Here is a 26,654-nt window from a genome sequence, read left to right on the forward strand (position 1 = left end):
GTGGCATTTCAGAGTGGGTGTAATAAGCCTCCATACAAGGTAGTGTGGAATGGGGGGTGCCAAAATAGACACTGTGTGGGTGCTGATACTTGAGTTCTCTGTCTGAATTTTGTATTTAGTATAGCCAGAGTTTCACTTCCGTTGCAGGCTGGGCTACAGCCGCAAGGTTGGTGTACTGTGGGAGTTTGTTGGCATAGGTTTCTTTCAACACTCTACCGCTCCATTGAACAACTTGATGTCCCTCCTTCAATAGAGGAAGTCCAAAAAGCCATTAAACAAATGAGTGCAGGCAAGGCACTCGGTAAAGATGGGATCCCAATCGCGGTGTACAAGGCCTTAAATGGAAAGGCTCTCCAGGCATTCCACATAGTGCTGACCAGCATATGGGAAGAGGAAGACATGGCTCCAGAACTCAGAGATGCCTCCATTGTAGCCCTATACAAGAACAAAGGCTCACGAGCAGCCTGTGACAACTACAGAGGCATCTCACTACTCTCCACTGCTGGAAAGATCCTCGCCCGTGTTATACTCAACAGACTCCTGTCATCTGTTTCAGAGCAGAACCTGCCTGAATCACAATGTGGCTTCCGACCAGATCGCAGCACCATCAAGATGGTCTTCACGGTGAGGCAAATGCAGGAAAAATGCCTTGAGCAGAACCTGAGTCTCTACATTGTCTTCATAGACATGACAAAGGCTTTTGACACAGTGAACAGGGAAGCATTGTGGGTGATCCTCAGCAAGCTCGGTTGCCCAGCAAAAATTCATCAAACTGATCCAGCTCTTTCATGTCGATATGACAGGGGAAGTCCTATCTAGTGGAGAGACTCCCGATCGCTTCAACATCTCCAATAGCATGAAACAAGGCTGTGTCCTCGCTCTGGTGCTATTCAACCTATACTTCACCCAAGTATTACGACATGCTATGATGGATCTAGACCTGGGCGTTGTGACAAGGAAATCACTTAAAAGACTGATATATATTAATTTAAGGTCGCCAAGGAATTCAGCTACGTAATTCCTTAATGAAAACTCAAGTCAGCAGTCAACGTGACCAAAATGGAGAAACAGTCTCAGGGGCCTCCACCTCCAGCTTCCTTCAGAGCAAGCTTCTCAGAGCACAACCTCTCAGAGCAAAACCTCTCCCACTACCTCAGTCCTTAGACCCCACTATATCTTTAAGGAAACCATCTCAGTTCCCTCCCCTCAGTTCTCACATCTACCAATCACTGTCCATGTCTTCCCTGTGCCAATGGTGGCTCTAGCTTAACCCAGGACCACCCAGAGGTCTGTGGCTTTGCACATGTCTGTTGAAGGTCATATTCTCAAATAATTAAATCTTGATCCTTTGCTCCAGCCCTTCCTAAATCCTGTTACCCTGAGCAGGGTGGAGATTGGAAGTTCCAAGACCTGGTTCTGTCATTCCAAGTATCTCTATTGTATCAATTCTAAAATCAATCATGACTCATAGAACTTCCTGTTCTATGCTTAATCATAGGTCAAAGCCCTTTCCATTGTTCAGCAAAAGGTTTCTGTCCTAAAGTAATCTTAAGTAGGGAGGAGAAAGACCCTCCCATGCCAAGGGGGTTCACATTTCAATAGACTATCAGTAGGAAATTTTTCAAGTATGAAATTTCCCAATGGTGAAATTTCCAACATTTATAAGTCTAAGAAATTTTAAGGTTTACAGCGTCTACATCAAATACCGACTGGATGGCTCACTATTTGACCTTTGCCGCCTGACTGCAAAAACAAAGACAACAGAGAGACTCATCCTGGAAGCTCTCTTTGCAGATGACTGTGCTCTCATGGCCCACCAAGAAAATCATTTCCATTGTGGTCAGGTTCTCCACCACAACAAAACTGTTTGGCCTGACTATCAGCCTCAGCAAAACAGAGGTGCTGTTCCAACCTGCACCAGGGAGGCCAATGAACCAGCCGTGCATTACAATCAACGGCACGCAGTTTTCTAACGTCAACACTTTCAAGTACCTGGGCAGCACCATCGCCAACGACGGGTCCCGAGACCACGAGATTGATGCCAGGATCCAAAAGGCCAGCCAGGCACTCGGGCGGCTGCGCTGCAAAGTCCTCCAACACAGAGGTATAAGCACTGCGATGAAGCTCAAAGTGTACAACGCAGTGGTCCTCAGCTCGCTCCTGTACCGTTGTGAGACATGGACACTGTACTGGAAGCACATGAAACAGCTGGAACAATTCCACCAATGCTCCCTCCGGTCAATCATGAGGATCCGATGGCAGGACCGAATCACCAATCAGGAAGTCCTCGACAGAGCCAACTCCACCAGCATCGAAGTCATGGTCCTCAAGACCCAGCTATGATGGTCTGGACACGTCATCCGCATGGACCCACAGCGAATACCAAGACAGGTATTCTATGGTGAACTGTCAGCTGGACTCAGGAAACAAGGCCGACCAAAGAAAAGATTCAAGGATCAGCTAAAGTCCAACTTGAAGTGGGCTGGCATTACACCAAAGCAACTAGAACTCGCTGCCTCTGACAGAAGCAGCTGGCGAACCCACATTCACCATGCCGCCACCACCTTTGAAGATGAGTGACGTTGAAGTCTTGCCGCTGCACGTGAACGCTGACACCAGGCCACAACCGCACCTCCCGTAACAACTGGCGTCCCAGGCCCCATGTGCCACAAACTGTGCGCCTCAGCCTTTGGACTCCAAAGCCACATGAGGGTACACCGTAGATGAAACTGCACAAAGACAATCGTCATTCTCGATCACCGAGAGACTACCACTACCTTTCCCCCTCACTTACAAGTCTGGCAACCTCAGTGTCTGGGTCAGAAGTAAAACTCTCACTGAACTAACAAGGTACATAGAACACAATTTTGTCAAAGAGTGGCCTCAGTTACAGAAGGAATATTTTCAGACAATAGAAGGCAGTGCTTTTTGGTTTGATTCAGAGGATTTGGATTCAAATCCTTTCTTTGTAATTTTACTACCTATGTCATCTTGGGCAAATTACTTAAACTCTTTTGACCTTAGTGTCCTCATCTGTAGAATGAAAAGGTTGGACTATGTCTCCCAAGGTCCCTTTCCATCTCTCATTCTATCCCTCAGGTATCTTCCTGGGTCAGTTTCTTCATCTGGTGATTATGATTTCCTCCTTGGGTATAGTAATCTAAGTTAACAAAGCATTTTCATGTCTGTTGAACAATTAAACCTGAAGATTCTAAAAGTCCTATATCACAATATTTAATGGATATTATTTAATGAACATTTATTAAATGCATATTGCATGCAAGGAACTATATTGGTTGCTAAGGAAATTAAAATTATATTGTCTGTTGAGGAAAAATAAAGGTATTGAAATAATTGATCATACATGGGAAACTGAGGGAAGTACAAAAACAATTCCAGACAAAGCACTCTGAGAAACTTAGATTACATTCATAGAAAATGGTGAGTTAGGGGGTGGGGTGAGATGGCAACAAAGACAGTCTTATGGAGAAGGTGGCAAGTGTGTTAGGTCTTGAAGTAAAGGAGGAGTTCAGTGCATGAGGGTGGAGAGAATCTGTTCCAGGTATAGGAATACTGTTAACAAAGGCACAGGTATAGGGAGAGATAAGAAGAAAATGGGAATGGAGAGTAGTCCAGTTTGGCTAAAATATATAACATACAAGAAAGTAGTATAAGAGAGGCTAGAAAGTTAAGTGGTAGGTCAGTTGTGGAGTGAATACCAAGGTCCTACAATCCAAGAAATAAATTCTTGTAGGATTGGATTGCCTAGTCTTCTAAAATAGACTTAAAGGGGGAAATTATTAAAGCATGCTGTCACACTTTGAGATATTCAGCCTTACCACTCTGAACTAGTTACCCTGATTGCAGTCATTTACTATATTCATTTTTAATAAGACTTGATTTCTTTATTATTTCAAATGTACCATTCAAATAGACTAATCAGTGGATTTGCCTATATGATTTGACTATAGGACTTATACTTGTATGATTTCTTCTCTGAGGGCAACATTAAATTATGAGAAAAAAGCTATGTGTAAGGAGCATACTTTCTGATTAATTTAATCACTTATTCTCTTTGCAATTTTCTTATTCTAATTTTTATTCTCTAGAAAACCATACAGGGCTTTCTTATAATACTTTTATAAACAGTTAAATGCCTATTATGACCATTTGAGGCAAGAACATATGGCAGCAAACAAAGAGAGAGATTTAAAAAAAGATTTAATAGGGTTAAACAAAGTGTCAGTGAAGCTAAGAATAATGAGTTTTTGTTCTTGAAACTTTTCTTCAAAGAAAATATATAGTCATTTTGCTTCCTTTAAAAACAAAACATAGACCTATACATTTTCTTAATGCTTTAAAAAATACCTATAGAGAGGCACTGTTGCATAATGACAAGTGAAGAGCTTGAAGCTAAGTAGACATGGGTTCAAAGCCTGCTTGACGATGTGGCTCTGGGCTTAGTCACTTCAAATTTCAGTGCTCTAGATAACACTCTGAGACTCTTTAAGTTTCTGAGAGGGTGCCAGTCCACATCAGAAGAGGGACTTTTCTCAGCTAAGAGGTCCCTATATTAAGGAAATCACAAGTTTATTCATTTTTCTTCTTAAAAATATCTAACTTTATAGTCATAGAAATCAACTGTTGAAGTTAGTTAAATTTAGCAATAAAAATATATGATAATCATTTGAGATTATGAGATTAAAGAAGCCAAAGCTGATTCTTAAAGTCATATTAGACATATTATTAGAGCAGTGTTCTCTTCTGAACAGTCAACATAGTCAAGAAGTATTTATTATGTGCTAGTGAAACTTAAAAAAAAGGCAAAAAATAGCCCATGCTGTCAAGAATGTTAGTCGAATTGGGGGAGCAACATAGAAATAACTGGGCAAATGACATTCAAACTGGAGATAACCTTGGAAAGAGGCATTAAAATTAAGGAAGATTGGGAAAAGTTTCTCATAGAACATGTGACTTTACTTGAATTTGGAAGGAAGTCAGGAGTCAAAGATAAGGATCAAGAGTTTCAGGTATGGGAAACAACCAGTAAAAATTCCCAGTCTGGAGATGGAGTGCTTTGTGGGAGGAGGATAGTATTATTGGATTGCAGAGTAGGTATGTAAGAGGGAGTAAGGTAAAAGATTCTTGAAAAGGTAGGAAGGGGCTGGGTTCTTAAGGACTTTGTAGACAAAACAGATTTGATAATGGATACAAAAGGGAGCCATTGGACTTGATTGACTAGGGGCCTGCCATGATCAGAGCTATACTTTGGTGTTTCTTTTAATGAATGCAATAAAATATTATTATGCAATGAGAAATAAAAAATCAGAAAAACAAGGGAAGAGTTCAACAAATTTAAAAAACTAAAATAAAAATAAAACAGAGTCAAAAGAACAATATATAGGATTACAAACAAAATAAGTAGGAACATCACTAAAAAAAGATTGAATTTTGGATAATATGGAAAATAATTAAGGTGGAAAACAATTACTCAGAGTTAAGCATTTACTACCTGAAAGAGCCATGCTTTAGGGTGATCACTTTAATAGATGAATAGAGAATAGACAAGTATAGGGAGAGATTTGAGTCAGAGAGACCAATAAGCAAGCTCTTTGAATAGAGGCAGACTCACTTTTCAAGTTGGGAGATTATCCCTCTAACATTTAATAGGTTAGTTATTTTCTTTTAGCTACTTTGCCTGCAGTAAATTTAATAGCTAGACTTTCTATGAGCATGTTTGATTTTTGTGAACAGAAAATAGCATGTTTTCCCTTAATTTGTGACTTTTTTTTGCCTATGTTCTATACAGTATCATGCAAGGAAGGTTCTTTGCCAACTATAACATGCTAGTTGTATCTGATTTGTCATTAAAATTATACTTGTTAAGAAAAATATGAAAGGGCAGGTAGGTGACTCAGGAAAAAGAGCCTGGCTTGGAGATGGGAGGTTCTGGGTTCTGGTCTACTGGCTCAGGCACTTAACTAGCTGGGCTGTGACCCAGGGCAAGAAACAACCCCAAATGCCTAACCCTTACAGCTCTTCTACCTTGGAACCAATACTCAGTATCAGTTATAAGACAGAAGTCAAGGCTTTTTTAATTAAAAAAAAAAAAGAAAAATAATTTTAAAATAGCTAACATAATGACCCTTATCAGCATTACTATTCACTTTTATATTTGAAATATAAAAAAATCATACAGAATTAATAGTTAATGTTACATTATTTAAAGAAACAAAATGCCTAGCTATAAATAGGTACATTTGTTACTAATCCTTAGTTACTCTGAGTTTTAACCTGGTTCTTTATGAAGTTCATGCTTCTCACAATCTAGTATGAATTTCTTGTCTTAAAATTTTCCTGGGGCCTTTGATTGTTCCACAACCTCTGGTGACTTTGTCACCATAAGCCCTTTTAATCAATCATCTTCCTTTATTTATTAGCTATTTTTGTTCAAACTGGACCTGGCAACAAGAGAGAGACTTGAATGCTTCAATCAGTCATCTAATAGGTTCAAAGAACAAAGAATGAAACAATCTCTATTCACCAGGAGCTTTCATTTCTAATACTTCCAAACTAATCATAGAGAAAGTTATAAAAAGTCTATAATTAAGACTTAGAAACTTCCATATCCTGTTTATCTCCCATTAAAAACAAAAAGAAAAAGGGAAAAGGCTTTTTTTCCCTTTTTCTTTTTGGTTTTAATGGGAGACATGAGTACCCCCTTATTCACTTACTCTTAAGTTTCTTTCCCACTTCTCTGTGAAAAAAGTTCAGCTGTTTGTCTTTTTTTTTTAAACCCATACCTTCTGTCTTAGAATTAATACAATATTGATTCTAAGGCAGAAGAGTGGTGAGGGTTAGGCAATGAGGATCAAGTGGCTTGCCCAGGGTCACACAGCTAGGAAATGGCTGAGGACAGATTTGAACCCAGGACCTCCCATTTCTAGGTCTGGCTCTCAATCCACTGAGACACCTAGCTGCTCCCAAAAGCTTAGCTGTTTGGTCACAGTTCACATTGAATTATTTCCAAAGCAACCATCATTCTCAGGACAAAGTGTCTCTATTACTGGATACAAATTGCATCTTATAAAGAGCTTAAAATCAAAGGACTTAGATTATCAGAAGTGATTTTTAGAAACACATCCAAATAAAACATAACAAGGTTTTGGAATTGAAATAGAAAAATAACACTGGTTTGATTTTTCTTTTAAACTTACTCTCTTCTCAAACTCTGAAAGTCTCAGAAATCTTTCTTCCTCCTCTTTGTTTTAGTCTTTCTTATCCTTTTCCTCAGGGTGGGATTAAACAAACAAATACCAACAACAAAATAGAAGGTCTTTTTCTCCCTCGATATATGTAGAGTTCATAAGCGTAATATGTATTAAATGTCATCATTTTTTATGAGGGTAGCTCAAAAATGTGTTCTATTGTCCGGGGAAATCCATTCATTTTTACCAGAATGATCATATTATAAATGTATCTTTTATTAGTCATTAGTGATTGTAAGACTTGTTGTATGGCACAATAGTTCAAAGGCTATTTATTTGTCTTCAAGAAGTTTGAAGCTGCCTCAGGAACTCAGATAGAAGTGACAAATTTTTCCACCATCTTATTTTTTGTTTGCCATCCCTTTTTAGGAATGGTAAGAATGCCACAGACTTAAAATTATAATATCTCTTGTAGATGCTTTGGTCTCAAGAGCAAAAGTGGTACAAGTACAAACCTTACAGGACAGCTCCTTGAGGTCAAGAATTGTCTTTTGCCTCTTTTGAATCCTCATTGATTAGCACAGTGCCTACTACATAGTAGGTGATTAATATATTTTGATTTATTGAATAGAAAAGAAATGTTGTGTTCTTCTCCCACCCTGCCCCTATCAGCAGCAGATTGTGTTTTTTTAAAACGCCTATTTATTTGTAAAATTTAGTATGAGATTGTCCTCAAAAATATACTTTTAAAATTCTAGGCAAACCCAGACTCTTGCAGTGAATCCAGTCAGGAGGAGGTCTTCATCAAGGATGTCTCTGGTAAGGAGATGAAATCATCTTTAAGTCTGATTTAAAAAAAAAATAATTTTGCTATAGTCACATTTTAAAAGCCTACTTTCTCAGTGAAATGAATATATGTTGGGGGTATTTGGGTAGCTCAGTGGATTGAGAGCCAGGCCTAGAGAGGGGAGGTCCTAGGTTCAAATGTGGCCTCAGATACTTCCTAGCTGTGGGACCCTGGGCAAGTCACTTAACCCCCCATTGCCTAGCCCTTACCTCTCTTCTGCCTTAGAACCACTAACAAGAATTGGTTCTAAAGCAGAAGGTAAGAGTTAAAAAAATGAATATACGCTTTGTTTATTAATATTGGTCAAACATTTTTCTTTTGACTGCTTAGTTAGCATTAGTGAATTAATTTTTAAATGCTAGAGGTTTTGGATAAGAAGGAACTAGTGCTTTCTAGGAAACATGTTTGAGAAGTCATTTAATGCCAAAATTGCATTTGAAGAACTGTGTATAAAATAAAACTCCTCTGGGCCAATCATATAATCCAAACCTAATTAAATATGTTACTTTCTAATGCGAGACAGCATCTTCATTTTCAGCCAGAAGTTAAATTGAGATATATAGTTGAAGATTCATTGTTGGTTTATGAAAAGGGCTACATCTTTAGGTTTCAAGTGCATAAAAAAGAAATAGCTTTTAAAATATTTCTAAGTGAGAAAATTGGGAAATATGTAGCTCCTGAGTAGAAACTTCAGTCAGTTACAATATGGAGGATTTAATATTTTGTTTTGTTTTATAAAATTTCATTTCTTAGCCTAAGCCACAGCCATATGTGATGCCTCCACCACCTCAGTTACATTACAATGGACACTACACAGAGCCATATTCTTCTTCCCAAGGTAAGTCTGCATTATTTTCAAGAGGCCACATTTAGTTAATGTTTTTACTAAGAATAAGAAGACTTAGAAACCTACCAGTCAGGGCTGTGATTGGCTACTCTGGTTATAGGCATCTTCAAATCAGTGAACTAAAAAAATTATACTTAAGAATTCTCTTCTCTCTGTCATGCCTGAATCATTTGCAATTAATTTGTTGGAAATTCATAGGAATACAATGCAGTATTGGAGCACAAAACAAAAATGTACATTGAAATATATCCCTTATTTGAAAAAAAATAAAGAACTCAAGTTGGGGGCCCGACATTTGATAGTGTCGTCACTAGGAATGGTGGTATTTGTACTTTCTATGTCATAGTATTGTTGTAAAAATCAAATGTCCTATGACATATGAAAACATTTTCTAACTGTAAAGTGGTATAAAATTGTCAGTTGTCACTATTATTCTCATCTTACTGTTATTATAGAAAAATCACTCTTTTTATCTTGTTTGATGGAGTTTAGATGGAAATGCCTATAGAACAAGTCACTGTCTTGATCTTGTTCTTTTATATTTAATATTCTTTTAGACAACTGCATGGGTGGGTAATTGCTTTCTGTTGCTGCGTTGAAGTATTAGGCTTATCAAAAGAATCCTCGACACTAGTAGATAGAATCATGGGGATGATATGTCAGGACAACTGGGTGTTTCAAGGGATAGAATGCCAGACTTTGAATTGGGAGGCCCTGGGTTCTAATCTGACCTCATACATTTCTTAGCTGCATGACTCAGAGTAAGTCACTTAACCCTAATTGCATATCCCTTGCTTTTCTGTCTTAGAGTTGTTACTAGGATACAAAGTAAGGATTTAAAAAAAAAAGAAAAGAAAAGATCACTCTTCTTCTTCCTATATGATTAAAAAGGTTTTTGAATTTGACCAATATCAACAAACTTGAATATTCTGAATACATAGGATATAAAAGGATCAACCTATTTATTCAGCTATTAAACGTTATTGTGACTATTAATACAGATTACTTTTTTTTATAAAAAAGAATGTAATAAATTGCATTTCAAAGCTGACCTGCTTGTTTGTACCTCCTTCTGAACCTTCTATTTTCTCCCGTGTATTAAGAAAATCTACAGTTACCCTCTTTCTTTTTCCCTTTTTGAGCATCACTATTGCTAGTCCTTTTCTTCTCAAATTTCTCCTCTACCAATTAAAAAAATTAGTTATCCCATATTATTAAAAATACTTATAGACAAACATAAATCCAAATATGTTTGTGTGTATATATGTAAATACACATCTATCTAGTTATCTGTCTATTTCTCTGTCTGTCTATCTATCCCTCAAGTCTGTGTTAGGTGATTTCCCACATGATTTTGATTTCTCCTACTAGATTTCTGTATTTTGAAAGCTTTTCACTAAATGCAGGGTGGAGCCTGAATATTTTATAAGGCAATAGCTATTTAAAAAAAAAAAACCCATTGTTCTTAAGTTTTTAATGGATCAATGTTATTATGTCTGGCAGATTATGGGTAACACTTAATTCTGTGGTAATGCTTTGGTTGCAGTACAGTTCATAGTTTGAATTCTGGAGAACATTTAGAGGCCTGTGTATTTAATTTGGAGATTTGTCATTTGCCACACAGTCTGTCTGTCTGTATATTTCTAGCCACTAAGTTATGTCATGTCTTGATAGATACTTGGTGTGGTCTGAACTTTTATAGTGTGTAGTGATATCTTGCAGGGTTTATATTTTTACCATTTCTTTGAATAATAGGCATTGATCAAGTCCCATCTCCTCTCGAATAACCTTTCTGTGATTTTTGATGGCACTGAACTCATCTTGCTTTGCTATCATAGAACTCTCTTATTTTTTAGAAACAGATGCATATGATTCAGCTACTTCTTTGATGATTCTTGGTAAACACGTTGGCTATATTCATGCAAATGTTGATCAGGGAGATTTTACACATTTGACAGCTAGTCATTTTTCTGTTACATTCAAGAAATCCATTGGAATGGGACTGTTACCTACTAATATTATGGCTAAGTGAAAGGGTAGCTGTTTGTTCCAAAAGTATTTCTCTAGGTTTTTGACTTTTGAACATACTGTGAGCATGCCTATCAATTTTCTTTCATCCTTTTGAGGAGGAGATACTAGGTTTTCTCTTGCTACATTTGGGTGATAAGCCCTGCACTTTGTTAATAATTACAGGTTTTAGTTAGTCTACTTTCCAAATCTGTTATGGGCTACTTTGCAACTTAAAAAGTATGTATTAAGATTGGTTTTGTGTAGATGTCAATTGCTTTAAATGACCTCTGCCAACTCATTTTGATTTTAGGATATAATTGTTGTTTTAGCTTTGTGATATAGTGAGTAGGTCACTGAACTTGGAATTAGGAGGGTCTGAGATCAGATCTTGCCTCAGGTCTTTATTAGCTGTATGACTATGTGACTTTGGGCAAGGCAGATAAACTCAGCCATGGTTTCCTCATCTGTAAAATGAGGATAAAAAACAATATTTGACAGTATTGAGGATCAAATGAAATAATACAGGTAAAGTGTTTTTCAAACCTTAAAACTAATAAATTCTATTATTATAATTGACCATGATACTTAAAAAAAATCAGAATGTTAATATAGACACTGAATCAGCTACTTTTCAAGTGATAATATATCTGTGCATAAACAGATATAAAATAGATATTAAAATATTTTTTCTGCTTTTCCCTATTTGCAAATTTTGACAACTGCTAAGTACAAGAGAATGATGCTTTTGTGTTTGACTCAAGGAATTTTTCAGAGATAGCTCACAAAAGATCAGGGGTAATATTTTCTTTCTCAGAGTTCATGCATTTTAATTCTTAAAGTGGGCCATTTTAAAAAATGATGAGAATATGTAGTTGATTTCAACATATTATCTGCCAAACTCATATCCTGAGAATTTATGCTCTACTTATTGTACATTAGTCAGACATGGGGCAATATTAGTGAATCTTATGTGGTTGCTGCCTTTCCCATAAATCTTTTGTACTCTTCTTATGCCTTTCTTTTGTGCAATGAATGTTTGTCTCTCTAGCTATATATCTATCTACCTAATCTATAAATCACTTGTTTTCTCTGCTCTTATAGGTATGCTTTTGCCAAATAATCATTCTTTTATCTGAATTTTTGTTTTAGAGAAGCACATCTGACTCTTGATGGGCTGAGAATAAATATTACTGCTACTATTAACATTTATATAGTTTTTACTATGTATGAGGCACTATACTAAGTGCTTTATTGTTATTATCTCATTTGATCCTTATAATAACCCTGGAAGGATGATTTTACTGTTATCTTTATTTTATAGAGGAATTGACCTCAGGTTAAGTTACTTACTCCAAGTCATTTAGGTATTGTATATTTAGAAATATGCTCCCAGTGTAATTTTGGGGGACTCACACTCCTTAGATGGAGAAATAAGCATTGAAGACAGTGAGGAAAGGGTTGATGAAAATGGCTTCCCTCACTACTCCCTCTCAGGAGTCCCTAAATTACTTGAGGGAGACAAACTGGAGATCTCCCCTCAATGAAGACTTGCCCCTTGGTGGTCATGCCAGCCCTCAAGGGCAGCAAGGAAGTCTTCTTTACAAGGAGAGGTATGAGAGATTTCAATCCAGATATGCGCTGCTTTGGGGCACCCATAAGCGCCCCCCTCATGTCTTCTTGAAAACTGGCACCAAGATGGAGTTTGCCAATGGACGTACTCTCTAGATGTAAATAAACAAGATTGAATTAGCTATCTAACTGCTTATTTGATTTAATTGGTGACTGGGGCAAAGGATAGAGATTAGAGGGGTTGTGGGTCGTCCTAGATCTCTTTCTAAATAAAACTAATTATTGAAGTACTAGGTTTTCTTATAGGCAGAGGAGAGGTAGAAAAAGGGAAGAGAACACTGCTCACCAATTTGAGTCCAGTATCTCAATAGTTCATGGAATGAAAGTCTTTGAAGAAATTAGGTTTCTTCAGGAACCAGCAATGTTTTAAACAGCAACCCATGACGTTAAGATTTCTGTCAGTGTCAGAATTCTCCAAAGGTGTCTTGAATGGCCCAGAGAAACAGCTCCTCCTTCCCCTCCCCTCTGTGTCTCAGCACTGTAGACCTCCTCCTCAGGAGAATTTCCCAGAAGCCCTGCTTCAGTTCCCAACTACTGTTCCTACCTCATGCACTGTAGAGCTCTCAACTTCCATTTCCCCCAGCAGTTCTTTTGTTTTACTTCCCATCATTACACCAGGAACTCTCTTTCCCAGCTTTCCAAGTTCCTTTTCATGTTATGTGCTAATGTAGGGAGGATATAAGTTTTATGTAGATTTCTTTTCTCCTGATCATGGCTGGGAGGTTGGGGGAGTATCAGGCAGGAGAATTTTTCTCATGTGGGTAGATTCTCCTGCCTGGCATAAAGCCAAATTTCCCTGTCATGATCAGGAGAAAAGAGAGAGAGGGCAGAGCTACACAAAACGTATATCCTTCCTATGTTAGCACGTAATGTGAGAAGGAACATGGGAAGCTGGGAAAGAAGAGTTCCTGGGGAGCAAATTTCTAATTATACAGTATCTGAGACCCTTTAAATTCAGGTCTTTCTGATTCCAGATCAGCACTGTATCTAATAATAGGTCTTGCCTGCCTACTAGTTGAAGTTGAAATGAAGTTAAACAAGAAATCCTTGTTAATTTGGACTTTGACTGAATTTCAGGGAGAATTAAAAAATATATTTATTTACCAATTACAAGTAATAACATTTCCACATAAGTTTCCTGAAGTCATATGATCCAAATTGTTTCCCTTCTCTTCCCTCTCCCAGAGCTGGCAAGCAGTTTGATCTGGGTTATACATGTATCACCATGTAAAACATGCATTTTCCATATTCATTTTCATAAGAGAATAGTCATATAAAACAAAAAATCTAAATAAACAAGTGAAAATTTGTATTCTTTCTTCTGCTTTCCAACTCCAACAGTTCTTTCTCTGGAAGCTTATATAGCCTTCTCTGTCATAAATCCCTCAGAATTTTCCTGGATCATTGTGTTGCTGAGAGTCACTCAGACTATCACATTTGATCATTCCACAATATTGCTATTGCTGTATACAATGTTCTTCTTGGTTCTGCTTATTTTCCTCTGTATCAGTTCATGTAAGTTTTTCTAGTTCTTTCTGAAATCATTCTGTTCATCATTTCTTTCAATGTATTCCATCACAATAGTATTACATTGCTATCATATACCACAATTTGTTAAGCCATTCCCCAATTGATGGGCATCTCGGGGAGAACTTTTAAGGAAACAAACTATTTTCAAGAACTTTAGAAATCTCGATTTGTAAGCAAACTGTAATTGAAGTGTTGGTACTTTTAGATGTTAATTATAAATAATCAAATATCTTTTTCAAAGCATGATATCTGCTGGGCTGCATACACTTGGTTAGCATCCATCCAATTATTGTACATGCTCAAAAATTTAAATGTTGTTTTTTAAAAATATTTTATAATTTCATCTTTTAGTGCAGATAATATGTTCTTTCACTTTGTCTGAATTAGTGAGGATTATATATATCTAGTCCCAGAACAATTGGCTCTGCCCACTTTTTCATGGCATTTCTTTTGGTAATTATGAATTTGACCACAGCAAAGACTCAAACATAGGTCCTTTGACCCCAAGTCCAGCACACTTTCTGTTGTATCATACTACCTCATAGAATTGGAATTTTTTTATATACTACCTCTTTGAAGAAGATTTTATTCATATCCCACAGATACAGAGGAATATAGTAATGAACTGTTAAAATGACAAGGAAAAACAAGCATTAAAGGCCCTTTGTGATTCTAATTCACCTCTACTATTAAACATGAGAATAGTATAGTTCCTATAGAATAAAATCCACAAATCAGTGAGTTTTTGTTTTGTTGTTGTATGTTATTGAGGTCTGAAAAAAGTGCTTTTCAAACCAATCATTTTGTGGGTACATTCCCACTTAGCCCCTTGCCAAGTTCTAGATTTTTATCTAATTAATAGAAAGATAAACACAAGTTATGAATTTCAGAAAAGGAAGATGATTTCTGAAGCAGTTGTCCTATTGTTTCAGTATTATTTGTTAACATGAAAGTATACCAAGTTTCTTTTTGTTTTGACGGTTTCCTTTTTTTGGGTAAAGAAATGGTTTGCAGTTGGTGGCAGATTTTCTTTATTCTTGAATCTCAATATTGAGTATTACCATTGATGCATTTTAAGTGTCTGGCTAGAAATAAGTCTTAAATATTTTCTTTTCAGATAACCTCTTTGGGAACAACCAGAATGGATATTATTGCCATTCTCAGACAAGTCTAGATAGAGCACTCGACTACAATGGAAGAATCCGCAATGGAAGTGTCTATAGTGCCCACAGCACAAACTCTTTAAATAACCCACAGCCTTTCTTGCAACCCTCCCCGATGTCTTCCAACCCAAGCATCACTGGAAGTGATGTTATGAGACCCGACTATGTCCCAACACATAGACATAGTGCCCTGATACCACCGTCCTATCGCCCCACCCCAGATTATGAAACCGTGATGCGGCAGCTTAACCGCGGAGTAAGCCACGCAGACCGGCAGAGCCACTCCCTGAGAAATCTCAATATTGGAAATTCATATGCTTATAGTAGACCTGACGCTTTGGTCTACAGTCAGCCTGAAATCAGAGACCGTGCTCAGTTTACTTCTCCACAGTCAGCTCACTATCCATTCAATCTAAATTACAGTTTTCATAGTCAGTCTCCTTACCCCTATCCCGCTGAGAGGCGACCTGTTGTTGGAGCAGTGAGTGTGCCTGAGTTGACTAACGTACAGCTTCAGGCTCAGGATTATCCGGCGCCCAACATCATGAAAACACAGGTTTATAGACCACCCCCACCGTACCCATATCCACGACCTGCCAATAGCACCCCGGACTTATCCCGACATCTGTACATCAGCAGTAGCAATCCGGACCTCATCACAAGGCGAGTCCACCACTCGGTGCAGACGTTCCAAGAAGACAGTCTCCCCGTTGCCCACTCTCTGCAAGAGGTCAGCGAGCCCTTGACTTCAGCCCGGCATGCTCAGTTAAAGAAGAGGAACAGTATTGAGATCGCTGGATTGACCCATAGTTTTGAAGGAATAAGACTTAAAGAGAGGACCATGTCTGCCTCTGCAGCTGACGTGGCGCTGCCCCGGGTGATAGCAGCCAGCTCTCAGCCAAACGTTTTTATCGAAAGAACAAAACAAGAGGAAAATGAAGAACAGGAAAATGTGAGATATGGTCATAAGAAATCTCTTTCAGATGCCACTATGCTGATTCATAGCAGTGAAGAAGAAGAAGAAGAAGATTTTGAGGAAGAAAGTAAAGCACGTACAGTGCTCTCTCCTCATCCTGATGAGACCACACAGCTTTCCTCGGGAATAGGTGGCTTCTCCAAAGAACCTTTGCTGGGCTACCCTTATGGCTCATTAACCCCAGGGCCCAACCCTTTGCATATTCTTGAGCCAAAGTCACATATGCTGGAGACTGAGAAGTCAGTTAGGGCCATCAGTCCAGTTCATCTGATAGTGGAAGCCCAGGTACCTAGAAGAGAAGGGTTACTGACTCCATCTATGTCAGAGTCTGACCTAACAACATCAGGACGATATAGGGGCAAGAGGGATTCTCTGAAGAAGAGACCTGTGTTGGATATTCTTTCAGGGAAGAAGAATGTTGTTGAAGGTCTTCCTCCATTAGGGGTAAGCTATAAAATGTTTTTCTTTTTTCTGTAGTCTTTTGTAAACAAATAGGACTATATTTTTAAATAATTCGCTTTGTCTGGTTTTGTATATTTCTTGTATATATTTGAATTTTCCCTCCCATTTATTCTTATTTCTGTGCTGTTTTTAGCTCACTAGTTTTGGTCATGTTTGAAAATGGATAGAAACTGATGAATCTTCTAGTTTGTCTTTTTGATGTCTTATGAAGGGGAAAATTAGATAAACAGAGAAGATAAGTTAGTGAGTTCCCTTTAGAATCAATTATTTTGTTCATGGAGTTTCCTAGAGAAGAAAATGGCAATGACAATGACATGGCCTTAACTAGTATTTTTTTTTTTGGAAGTGAGGATCTTAATTAGACCTGCCTCTGAAAATTTCCCTATAGTTGTATCTCATGACCCACTTCCAACCAAGTGCTCGTAAACTGCTGAATTTATAGAGCTTCAGATAATGGCCAGGTTATATTTGTTCAGTAGATTCTTTTAAATCTGAGAACTTCTGTTGTATTTTGATAGAATGAGAGATAAAGCATCATACAATGGAGAGAAAGTTGGTTTTGGAGTCAGCAGACCTGCTCTCTCCTGTGTATGTTGTAAATGTTCAATTGATGACCTCTTTTGGACAGCATTATCAGCCTTAGGGAGTCTTGCACTGATCAGAGTTCTCAAGTTTTTCAAAGCTATCTTCCCTTACAGTGTTATAATTTTAGAAATTGTTTTCCTGATTCTACTTGCTTCACCCTGCATCCGTTCATCAATTTTTTTAGATTTTTCTGAATTTATCTTCTTTGCCATTTCTTATGGTGTAATAATATCTCTATATTCATATAATTTTTTTCAATCTTTCCTCAGTTGCTGGAAACCCCTTTGTTTCTAGTTCTTTGCAACTATAAAAAGTGCTGCTAAATTATTGTACAGATGGTTCCTTTTCTTCTTTCTTTGATCTCTTTAAGGATATAAGCCTAATGGTGTATTGCTATATCAAAGGGAATGAACACATTTTAGTGACATTTGAGGGAAGAGTTCCAAATGCTTTTCGGAGTGGTTGGAGCAATTTATGTCTCTACCATGTGTTCATTAGTGTTTTTGTCCTCCCATGGCCTCTCCAAGAATTGCTGCTATCTTCTTTTATCATCTTTGCCAATTTGAAGGGTTGGACATTTACAGTTGTTTTAGTTTGCATTTCTCTGTTTAATAGTAATTTGGAGAATATTTTCCCCATAGTTTTTTTTTTCTCTTGAGAACTGCCTACATGTATTTTGTAGCATTGTTTTCATACAGTTGACAATTTACCTTTATTCTTTTGAGAACTGCCTACATATCTTTTATCTGTATCATTTATCTAATTGTGCAATGACTAGATATTTGAATCAATTCTCTGTATATCTAACATCAGAACTTTATCAAATCAGATTATTTCTTAAGGGGAATTTCTTAAAGTGGTTACCATTTTCCTTTAACATCAATTTTAAATGTATAACATATTAGGCAATGGTTCGGGGTGCAGTGAGTAGATCATTGGTCCTGTCAGGAAGACCAGAGTTCAGATCTGGTCTCAGATACTTACTGACCCTGGATAAATCACTTTACCTGTGTTAGCTTCAGGTTCTTCATTTGTAAAATGGGAATAATAATAATTTTTACCTCCTAGGATTGTTGCAAAGTTCAAATAAGATAATTATAAAATCCTTGGCACAGTCCCTGGAACATAGTAAGCACAATATAAATGTTAGCTATTATCAACTATTGTCTAGAGATGATGATTTCCTCACAAAATCAGTGAAATTCTTATAAAGTATGTTCTGTGTTAATGAAAGTAGACTTGACTATTTTGATACAATGTCCCTTATATCTGGAACTTCAGATTTTTAAATGATAAAAAGGTATTTTGTTTTGTGTCTGAAGCAGTTAACAATGTTTCAGTGACTATTTAGAGCAGCAAAGCGTGGGTATTCTAAAGTATCAAATAATCCATCCCTGTCATTTTAAAGAGGAAGAAACTGAGTTGTGGAAATATAACTTCTTAGCTTCTTACTGGTATTTGGTATTTCCTTCTGTTATTTAAAAAAAATGATTCTGAGAAGAGTTTGTGGGCTTCATCTGACTAGCCAAAAGGATTCCTCTATACAAAAAAGTTCAAGAATCCCCACACCTAGACTACATTAATTTCAGTCATATTGCTTCTTGACATCTCATTTTTCCTCTGCAATTGTTCTAGGTAAAAAGTCTAGAACTGTATAAGGCTTTTAGAGACCATGACTCCCAGCTCCATCATTCTATAGGTAAATAAATTGAGACCAGTGAGGTAAAGTGAGATTTTCCCCAGTCACATAGGTAGTACTCAGAGGAAAATTTGAACCCTAAGAAAGTTACTGATAAGAAGAAAGACCCCATATAATCAAAATATTTATAGCAGCATTTTTTTGTGATCACTAAGAATTAGAAACAAAGTAGATGCCCATCAATTGGGAAATGACTATACAATGGAGTATTACTGTGCTGTAAGAAATGATGTGTGGGATGAACATAGAGACGCCTGGATGAACTAATGCAGAGTGAAGTAAGCAGAGTCAAGAAATCAGTATACACAGAAACTATAACAGCGTGAATGGAAAGAACAACCAAATGTTAAAAAAGTCAAAAGTAAACATAACAAAATTATTGAGATCAGGTAGAGCTTAATCAAAGAATTGTGAAGACGCTTTCAAGCTACCCCTTTACAGAAGTGGGAGGTCCACAGGCGTTACATGTTGTACATGTTTTTGGACTTTTTAAATGTTATCAATCAGTTGTGCTGATTTTGTTTTCCTCTCTAAAAAGAGTTTGTCATAGGGGAGTATTATGGGTAAAGGGATATTTAATTTAAGAAACAGAAAATACTGATACAAAGTTATAAGAAAAAGGGACCTCAGAGAACTCTTCTACTCTTACTGACTCTTTCAGATTTGAAGAGAGGTCATTTCCTTTTCCCATGGGCACAGGGGTAAAATTTGTATTAAGGCTTGGAGTAGAATTCATGTCTCCTGACTCCAAGTAGCATCCTTTCTAGTATACATTTCCTCCTCCTTTCCCTTCCTGGTGCTTCCCCCCCCCCCCCAGGAAATCAAAACATTTAAAGATATTATCTTTACCTCCCTACTAATGTACAGTCATATTTTATTTTCCCATTTTAAAGAGAAAGCACTTGAGGAATGCAAAGGCAAAATAAGGTATCATGGGCATACAGAGGTCTATGGTTGACTAAAGATTAGTGTTGGATGCCTGACAACATAGAAAATGAATAGAAGTAGCAGTCTTACACAGACACACAGACATTTTTTTTCCTGCATGGAGTTGTTTTCACAATTGTTTTAAATATGATCTTTACCAAAATCAAAACTCTTTCAGTGGGATATACCTGAGCTCTCTATATCAAGTTTTGAAATTCTAGATATCTGTCTCGTGGAGGAATGTTGCTGGCTTAGAGCCTCACCTTTCATTGCACCATAGGTATGCCACCAGGTGCATTTCAAAATCTATCTGGAATGAAACTGGATTAGGGCTTTGGCCTTGGGAAGAATGTAGCATACACCTAATGACACTAACTTAAGACTTGAAGCACAAACATGTAGACAGAAATGATGGTTTGCAAATCTGGAGAGAAACATTTAGCCTCCTCTGTCTTGCATTCAATCTATTGAAATTTCATTTTTCTTTGCAGAGGTATGTGTATGTATATGTGCAAATATATATGGTTGTATGTGTGTATATGTATGTATGTTCAATATGTATATATATGATTTTCTATAGGGAATGAAAAAGAATCGAGCAGATGCAAAAAAATGTGGTCCTCTTAAACTGGCTGCCTTAAATGGATTATCATTATCAAGAATGCCCTTGCCTGATGAAGGAAAAGAAGTGCCTACCAGAGCAACCAATGATGAAAGGGTATGTAAAATCAGTTTGGATATTATAACTTCTACTTTAATGATAATAGAATAATGTAAAGAAGAATCTCCATAAAGTTTTCTTAATTGTTATAGCTTTCATATAAGTCTGATAGCAACAATATAGGATTCTGGAATTCTGTTATTTAGGCTTTAAGTTTGGGTAAATTTAGAGATAATGTCATAAAAGTTGTGAATCACTTAAAAGTGAAAATGCCTTACAAGCTTTTGCTTCTGATTTTTATCCTATATGAACCACATAGAGCTGTCTTTAATTTTTTTTTTTAAGTTCAAAGGGCTGGTAGCAGATGTGTATAAGAAATTGTGGAAAAAAGAAACAAAAATGGAACACATTTCAATGATTCATTTTTGCAGTTACATTCTAGCAACTTTTTCATTAAATACTAATTCTTTTGCAATCTCATTTAGGATTTCAATTAAATGATTTCTTTCAAGAAAGAATAGTCTTTTTGGTGCAACTTTCCTAAATAAGCATCACATTTGACCTAGACTACTAGGAACGAATTTCTTTATATGTCAAGATTGTTCTAGATATTTGCTTATTATTTTTTCTCTATATATATATTCTCAGGCATACAACTATACCTGAAGATTACACATTCATAGATCTTCCTTAAGTCTTTTCCAGGTTAAATGTCCTCAGTTCATCTAAATTTGTCTTGTATGCCATGTTCTTGAGTTTCCTTCCAAGTTGTATATATTTTTCCTTGCATTTTGTTTAGAATCATTTTCACATTAATAATACTATGTATATGGGCATAAATCCAAAGCAAAAACAACTGAAAGCCTATTCTCTTTTCTGTCCATTTCTTTTTAATAAAACTTTGACATTAGAATCATTAAGCATGAATACTTTCATATTATTTAATATATTTTTTTTTCAGTGTAAGATTCTGGAACAGCGTTTAGAACAGGGAATGGTGTTCACAGAATATGAACGCATTCTGAAAAAGCGGCGGATAGATGGGGAATGTGCAATAGCACGGCTCCCTGACAATGCAGAAAGAAACAGATTCCAAGATGTGCTCCCTTATGATGATACCAGAGTAGAACTGGTCCCAACCAAAGAAAATAATACTGGTTATATCAATGCATCACATATTAAGGTGAGAGGAAAATCTTTTTTTTTTTTTACATTTTATAATTTTACATTTTATAAATGTAATTTTTTTTTACGTTTTATAAATGATGGTAGGGTGGTTAGGGATGAGGGAGAGAGACTGGATATGGCACTTAATTGGCAGAGAAAACTTTGTCTACCAATGCAGGTAAATACATGAACACATTCTATGTAATTTATAGGAAGTTGCCTAGAACACTGAGAGTTTAAGGGGCTTGTTCAAAGTCACACATAGGTAGAATGTTTCAGGGCTGAGACTTGAGCCAGGTCTTCCTAGTTTTGAGGTAGGCTATTCACTATCTCTCTCCTCTACATCTTTCTGGTAATGTGATAATTATAATAATGTTTTTTATATATATAACCTGTTAAATTTTGCAAGATGCATTGCTCACAAAAACAGATGAAAGTAGGAGAAAACTGATACATAGTATTTAAATGACTTGCTGATAGTCACAGAACTCCAAGCCAAAAGTCTTCAAACATACTGCAAGTTTTAATTTCTTAGTATTAAAAATGCCTTGTTAGGCAAGTGGCTAGTATTAAAATCTCTGAGTTACAAATGAGTATGTTCTCAAACCAAGATTAAGATTTATTCAAGAGAATAGTTTAAGTATTTAGATATATAATATAAATTTAATATAATATTAAATATTTTAAATTGTGCTTATTTTATATGTGGCAAAATAATCTGCTTCCTAGTTCAGTATTGTGGAGTCAGGGGATGCTTAGAAGATTTTTGCCCTGTATCTAAGAGTAAAGTCTTGATCTTTTAATCCATGATTCTGTCCTCTAAGGAACTTAAAAACCCTTATTCCAGGTACAGTTTGTATGATAACATCCATGCATCCATTTTCATATATTTAGACAAGTGTACCTTAGAGTCAATCTTGGTGATCATGGAAGCCTTTTTCTCAGAAAGTACAGACTGTTCTGTGATGGCATATCTCCACATGCTGCCCATAATTATTTCAGAACATCCTTTGGCTCTTTGAAGAAGCAGTGCTACCTCTTTCCTGGAGACAACAGTGTTATGTCGCCCAACTCTAGTAACGTTCAAATTGTTAAAATGGAAGGAGAAAACCTATGACTCATGAGTGGGTGAACAAAACCAGATGCTTCTCTTTCCTCCCACACTTGGCTCATATTGACATGATATTTGAGGTCAATATTTTCAGGAGAGAATTGCTTTGGGGCATCAATATTTAAAAAAAAGACTAGGGGAGGATTTTAAAAACTTCTCTTTCATACATACATTCTTTTATTTGTACTATTTTGTTAAAGGAGGTTGACACTTTCCTCCACAAATATTCAGTTCTATTCATCATTGTGGCTTGGATTTGCCTTGGGGTTCTCAAGTGCTTTACTTTTGGAATTCTAACTCTGGTAGGTTCTTCAATCTTGGAGGAACTGCAAATATAGTAGTAGATACATTGCATATAGCATCTGCAACTACCATTTAAACTGTTGGTGTTCTTAACTTTTGTCCAACAACAAATGAGTTATACTATTGGAGGGCTGAAGAAAACCACATGTTTTGAATATTTTTACTATAAATGACCAAAAGACAATTGAACAGAAGCTGGCTTAGAGGTTTTCCTCCAAGAAAAAGAAGTTGGTAGAATTAGTTTCATTGTGTACCCAATGGTAAGAGAAAATGTAATTTTGTGGAATACTTGGTGTCAAACCTTGTAGTGCTCATGATGAGTGGAAACTGAAAAAAAAATCAACCCTAAAACCCCACTAATTGAAGATAACTGACCTATATACAAATGTGATAGAGAATAAAGAAAGTACAAGAATTCTAAGAAGAATTTTGCCAGATCCCCAAACAATGTAGATACATGTCAAGGATTTTTCAACATTACTAATAGTTAAAAATGTGTTAAAAAATGTTTGGTTTTGTGTATATGTGTGAGAGAGAAAAAGAGAGGGAGAGAGAGGGAGAGAGAGAGGGAGAGAGAGGGGGAGAGGGAGAGGGAGAGAGAGGGAGAGGAGAGAGAGGGAGAGAGGGAGGGAGAGGGAGGGAGAGTGAGGGAGAGGGAGGGAGGGAGGGAGAGGGAGGGAGAGAGAATGAGGGAGAGAAGAGAGAGAGGAAGAGGAAGAGTGGGAGGGGGAGAGGTTTGGCTATGAATTTTGTTATCAATAAAATGCTGTGTAAATTCAACCTTAAAATCAAACCTCCCTATTTTTCTATGAAGTTTTTAGCCTGGCTCATTCTAGCTCATATTCATTGCTATCCTGTGGCATTTGTCCTGTGTATAATGTATACTGATGCTACCTTAAAGAAAAGGCAGGGCAGCTAGATGACTCAGTGGATAGAGTGCTGGGTCTTTAGTCAGGAAGACCCAAGTTCAAATCTGGCTTTCAGACGCTTCCTAGCTATGTGTCTCTGGGCAAGTCATTTAACCCACTAGAGAAGGAAATGGCAAATCACTGCAGTATGTATTTTTTGTCAAGAAAACCCTATGGGTGGCATAAGCATGCCCGTCTGTGTGATCATTAAGTGTTAGACATGACTGAACATTAACAAAGGTCTCAGATCCCAACTCTACCCCTCATATTTGAGTTTCTGACTTTTTTTCTGTGTAACCTTCTGGCCTTTGTGTGTCATCTGCAGCTTTTGAAAAACTTCCCCCAAATTCCCATTTAATTTCTTATACCAACCTGTGATATATTGAAACCATGATGGGGAGAGTTGCAATGTGGAAGGAATACCCTAATTCACAATGCATTTTCACATTAGCTATGTTCTAGGTAGAGGGGAGAAATAAATAAAGCAAAAAAGTATGCTTCAGACTGCATTTAGAATTCATCAGTTCTCTTTCAGGAAATGGATAGCATTTTTTTTTCTTATCCTGAGTCCTTTGTAATTGTCATGGATCATTGTTTTGAACAGAGGAGCTAAGTCTTTCACAGTTGATTGTTGTTACCATATTGCCATTAGTGTGTACAATGTTCTCTTGGTTTTCACTTCAAATGTGAGAGTATTCTAACCAGAAATATGTAGAGTTGGGATATTTTCATTTTTAAGTATAAAATTCAAAATTTTATATTTCATTTTAATAGTAATCAAATTAATTCATTATTAAATATTTGAGCAAATATTCCTGTTCAAGATGTGCTGTTTTCTATGTTTCATAGATGACTTTTCTATTGAACTGGTATTTGCTTTATAAGTTACTCAGACCTTAATTTAAGATTTTCTTTTAATTTTTTTTTCTGCCTTTAGGTCTCTGTTGGTGGCATTGAATGGGATTATATTGCCACCCAAGGACCTTTGCAAAATACATGTCAGGATTTTTGGCAGATGGTATGGGAACAAGGGATTGCTATCATAGCAATGGCAACAGCAGAAGAAGTAAGTACTTATTTATTTTAATCTGATTCCTTATTTACAGGAGAAATCTGCTTTTCAATGGAGCTGTAACCTTAAGGATGAAATAGGGGGAAATTGTAGGGGATAGAGACAGCTAGGTGGCTCATTGGATAAAGAGTCACACCTAGCTTAAATTTTAGCCTTAAACACTTCCTAGTTGTATGATCCTGGGCAAGTCACTTAACCCCAATACCCCAGCCCTTAATGCTCTTCTGTCTTGGTATCAATACTTAAAACTGATTCTAAGATAGAAGGTAAGAGTTTGTTTAAAAAATATTTTGGGGGAACAGTAACCTAGTCACATTGCTGGCAAATAGAGTATTTCTACATGTTTCTTTAATTAATTTTTCTCCTCACCTTTTTTTTTTTTAAAGGAAGGTGGACGAGAGAAGAGCTTTCGGTATTGGCCAAGGCTTGGTTCAAGACATAACACTGTCACCTATGGAAGATTTAAGATCACAACACGATTCCGCACTGACTCTGGGTGTTATGCCACAACTGGCTTGAAGATCAAACATCTCCTCACTGGGCAAGAAAGAACAATTTGGCATCTTCAGTATACGGATTGGCCCGAGCATGGCTGTCCAGAGGACTTAAAGGGATTTTTGTGTAAGTGCCACATGCTTGAAGGTTATGGAGAGAAAACACAATGTACCATCATAGATGGTCATTATATCCACAACGTGGTATTCTCCAGAATAGTTTGACTTTTAAAATAAAGATCTCAAGAGCTATTGAGAAGATAGGTTGGACAGCAAATAAATGTCTAGTCTTATGGGACAAGTATGCATTTTCATAGATTTAGAGCTAGAGAGATGATCTAGTCCAAATGCCTCATTTAAATGATGAGGGAAATGAGGTCTGTGTGGGTCAAGTGACTTGCTGTAGGTCACACAGCAGAGTTAGGATTTAAAACCAGCTCCTGTGACTAAATCCAGCACATTTTCCACTGTATCTTACTGCCTCTAACTGAATACCAAACTGAGTGGCTTCATAAGGATTCTATGCAGCTTTATTACCGACTCTCTTCATCTCTCTATTGCTTTCTCTCTCTGTCTTGTACATTTTTAACAGCATACCTGGAGGAGATCCAATCAGTTCGTCGCCACACAAACAGCACAACAGAACCTAAAAGTCCCAACCCTCCTTTGCTGGTCCACTGCAGTGCTGGTGTAGGAAGAAGTGGAGTGGTCATTTTGTCAGAAATCATGATCGCCTGTTTGGAGCACAATGAGGTTGTTATTTATGTGTTGAGACTTTTGTTGCTAAATAAACAGTTAACCCCCATTGCCTAGTCCTCACCGCTCTTCTGCCTTGGAACCAATGCTTAGTATGGATTCTAAGATGGAAAGTAAGGGCTTAAAAAAAAAAGAAGAAAAGACAGTTCAGAAAAAAACAATATAAACTATGCTGATCTGACAGTGTGTTCAGTATTCTGCATTGACAGCCTTCTGCCTCTGCAAAGAAGAGTGTTAAATTTTTTTCTCCTCTTCCCAGGCTTAGAGAAGCACAAAATCTTAAAACTTGGAAAAAACCT

At 36.9% G+C, this 26,654-nt stretch overlaps 1 protein-coding gene across 1 annotated transcript in view; it reads left to right on the forward strand.

The window, feature by feature from the left end:
* PTPN21 (protein tyrosine phosphatase non-receptor type 21) overlaps window positions 1-26,654 on the forward strand; it is a 113,939-nt gene that overhangs the window by 80,327 nt on the left and 6,958 nt on the right. Inside the window, exons 11-18 of the mRNA XM_001366698.4 lie at window positions 7,967-8,027; window positions 8,809-8,893; window positions 15,189-16,654; window positions 20,464-20,601; window positions 21,506-21,727; window positions 24,971-25,099; window positions 25,492-25,726; window positions 26,192-26,352. Coding sequence (XP_001366735.1) covers window positions 7,967-8,027; window positions 8,809-8,893; window positions 15,189-16,654; window positions 20,464-20,601; window positions 21,506-21,727; window positions 24,971-25,099; window positions 25,492-25,726; window positions 26,192-26,352 — 2,497 coding nt within the window. The remainder of the gene's footprint in view (window positions 1-7,966; window positions 8,028-8,808; window positions 8,894-15,188; window positions 16,655-20,463; window positions 20,602-21,505; window positions 21,728-24,970; window positions 25,100-25,491; window positions 25,727-26,191; window positions 26,353-26,654) is intronic.

The sequence above is a fragment of the Monodelphis domestica genome, chromosome 1, assembly GCF_027887165.1.
Source record: "Monodelphis domestica isolate mMonDom1 chromosome 1, mMonDom1.pri, whole genome shotgun sequence".
In the NCBI taxonomy this organism is placed as follows: Eukaryota; Metazoa; Chordata; class Mammalia; order Didelphimorphia; family Didelphidae; genus Monodelphis; species Monodelphis domestica.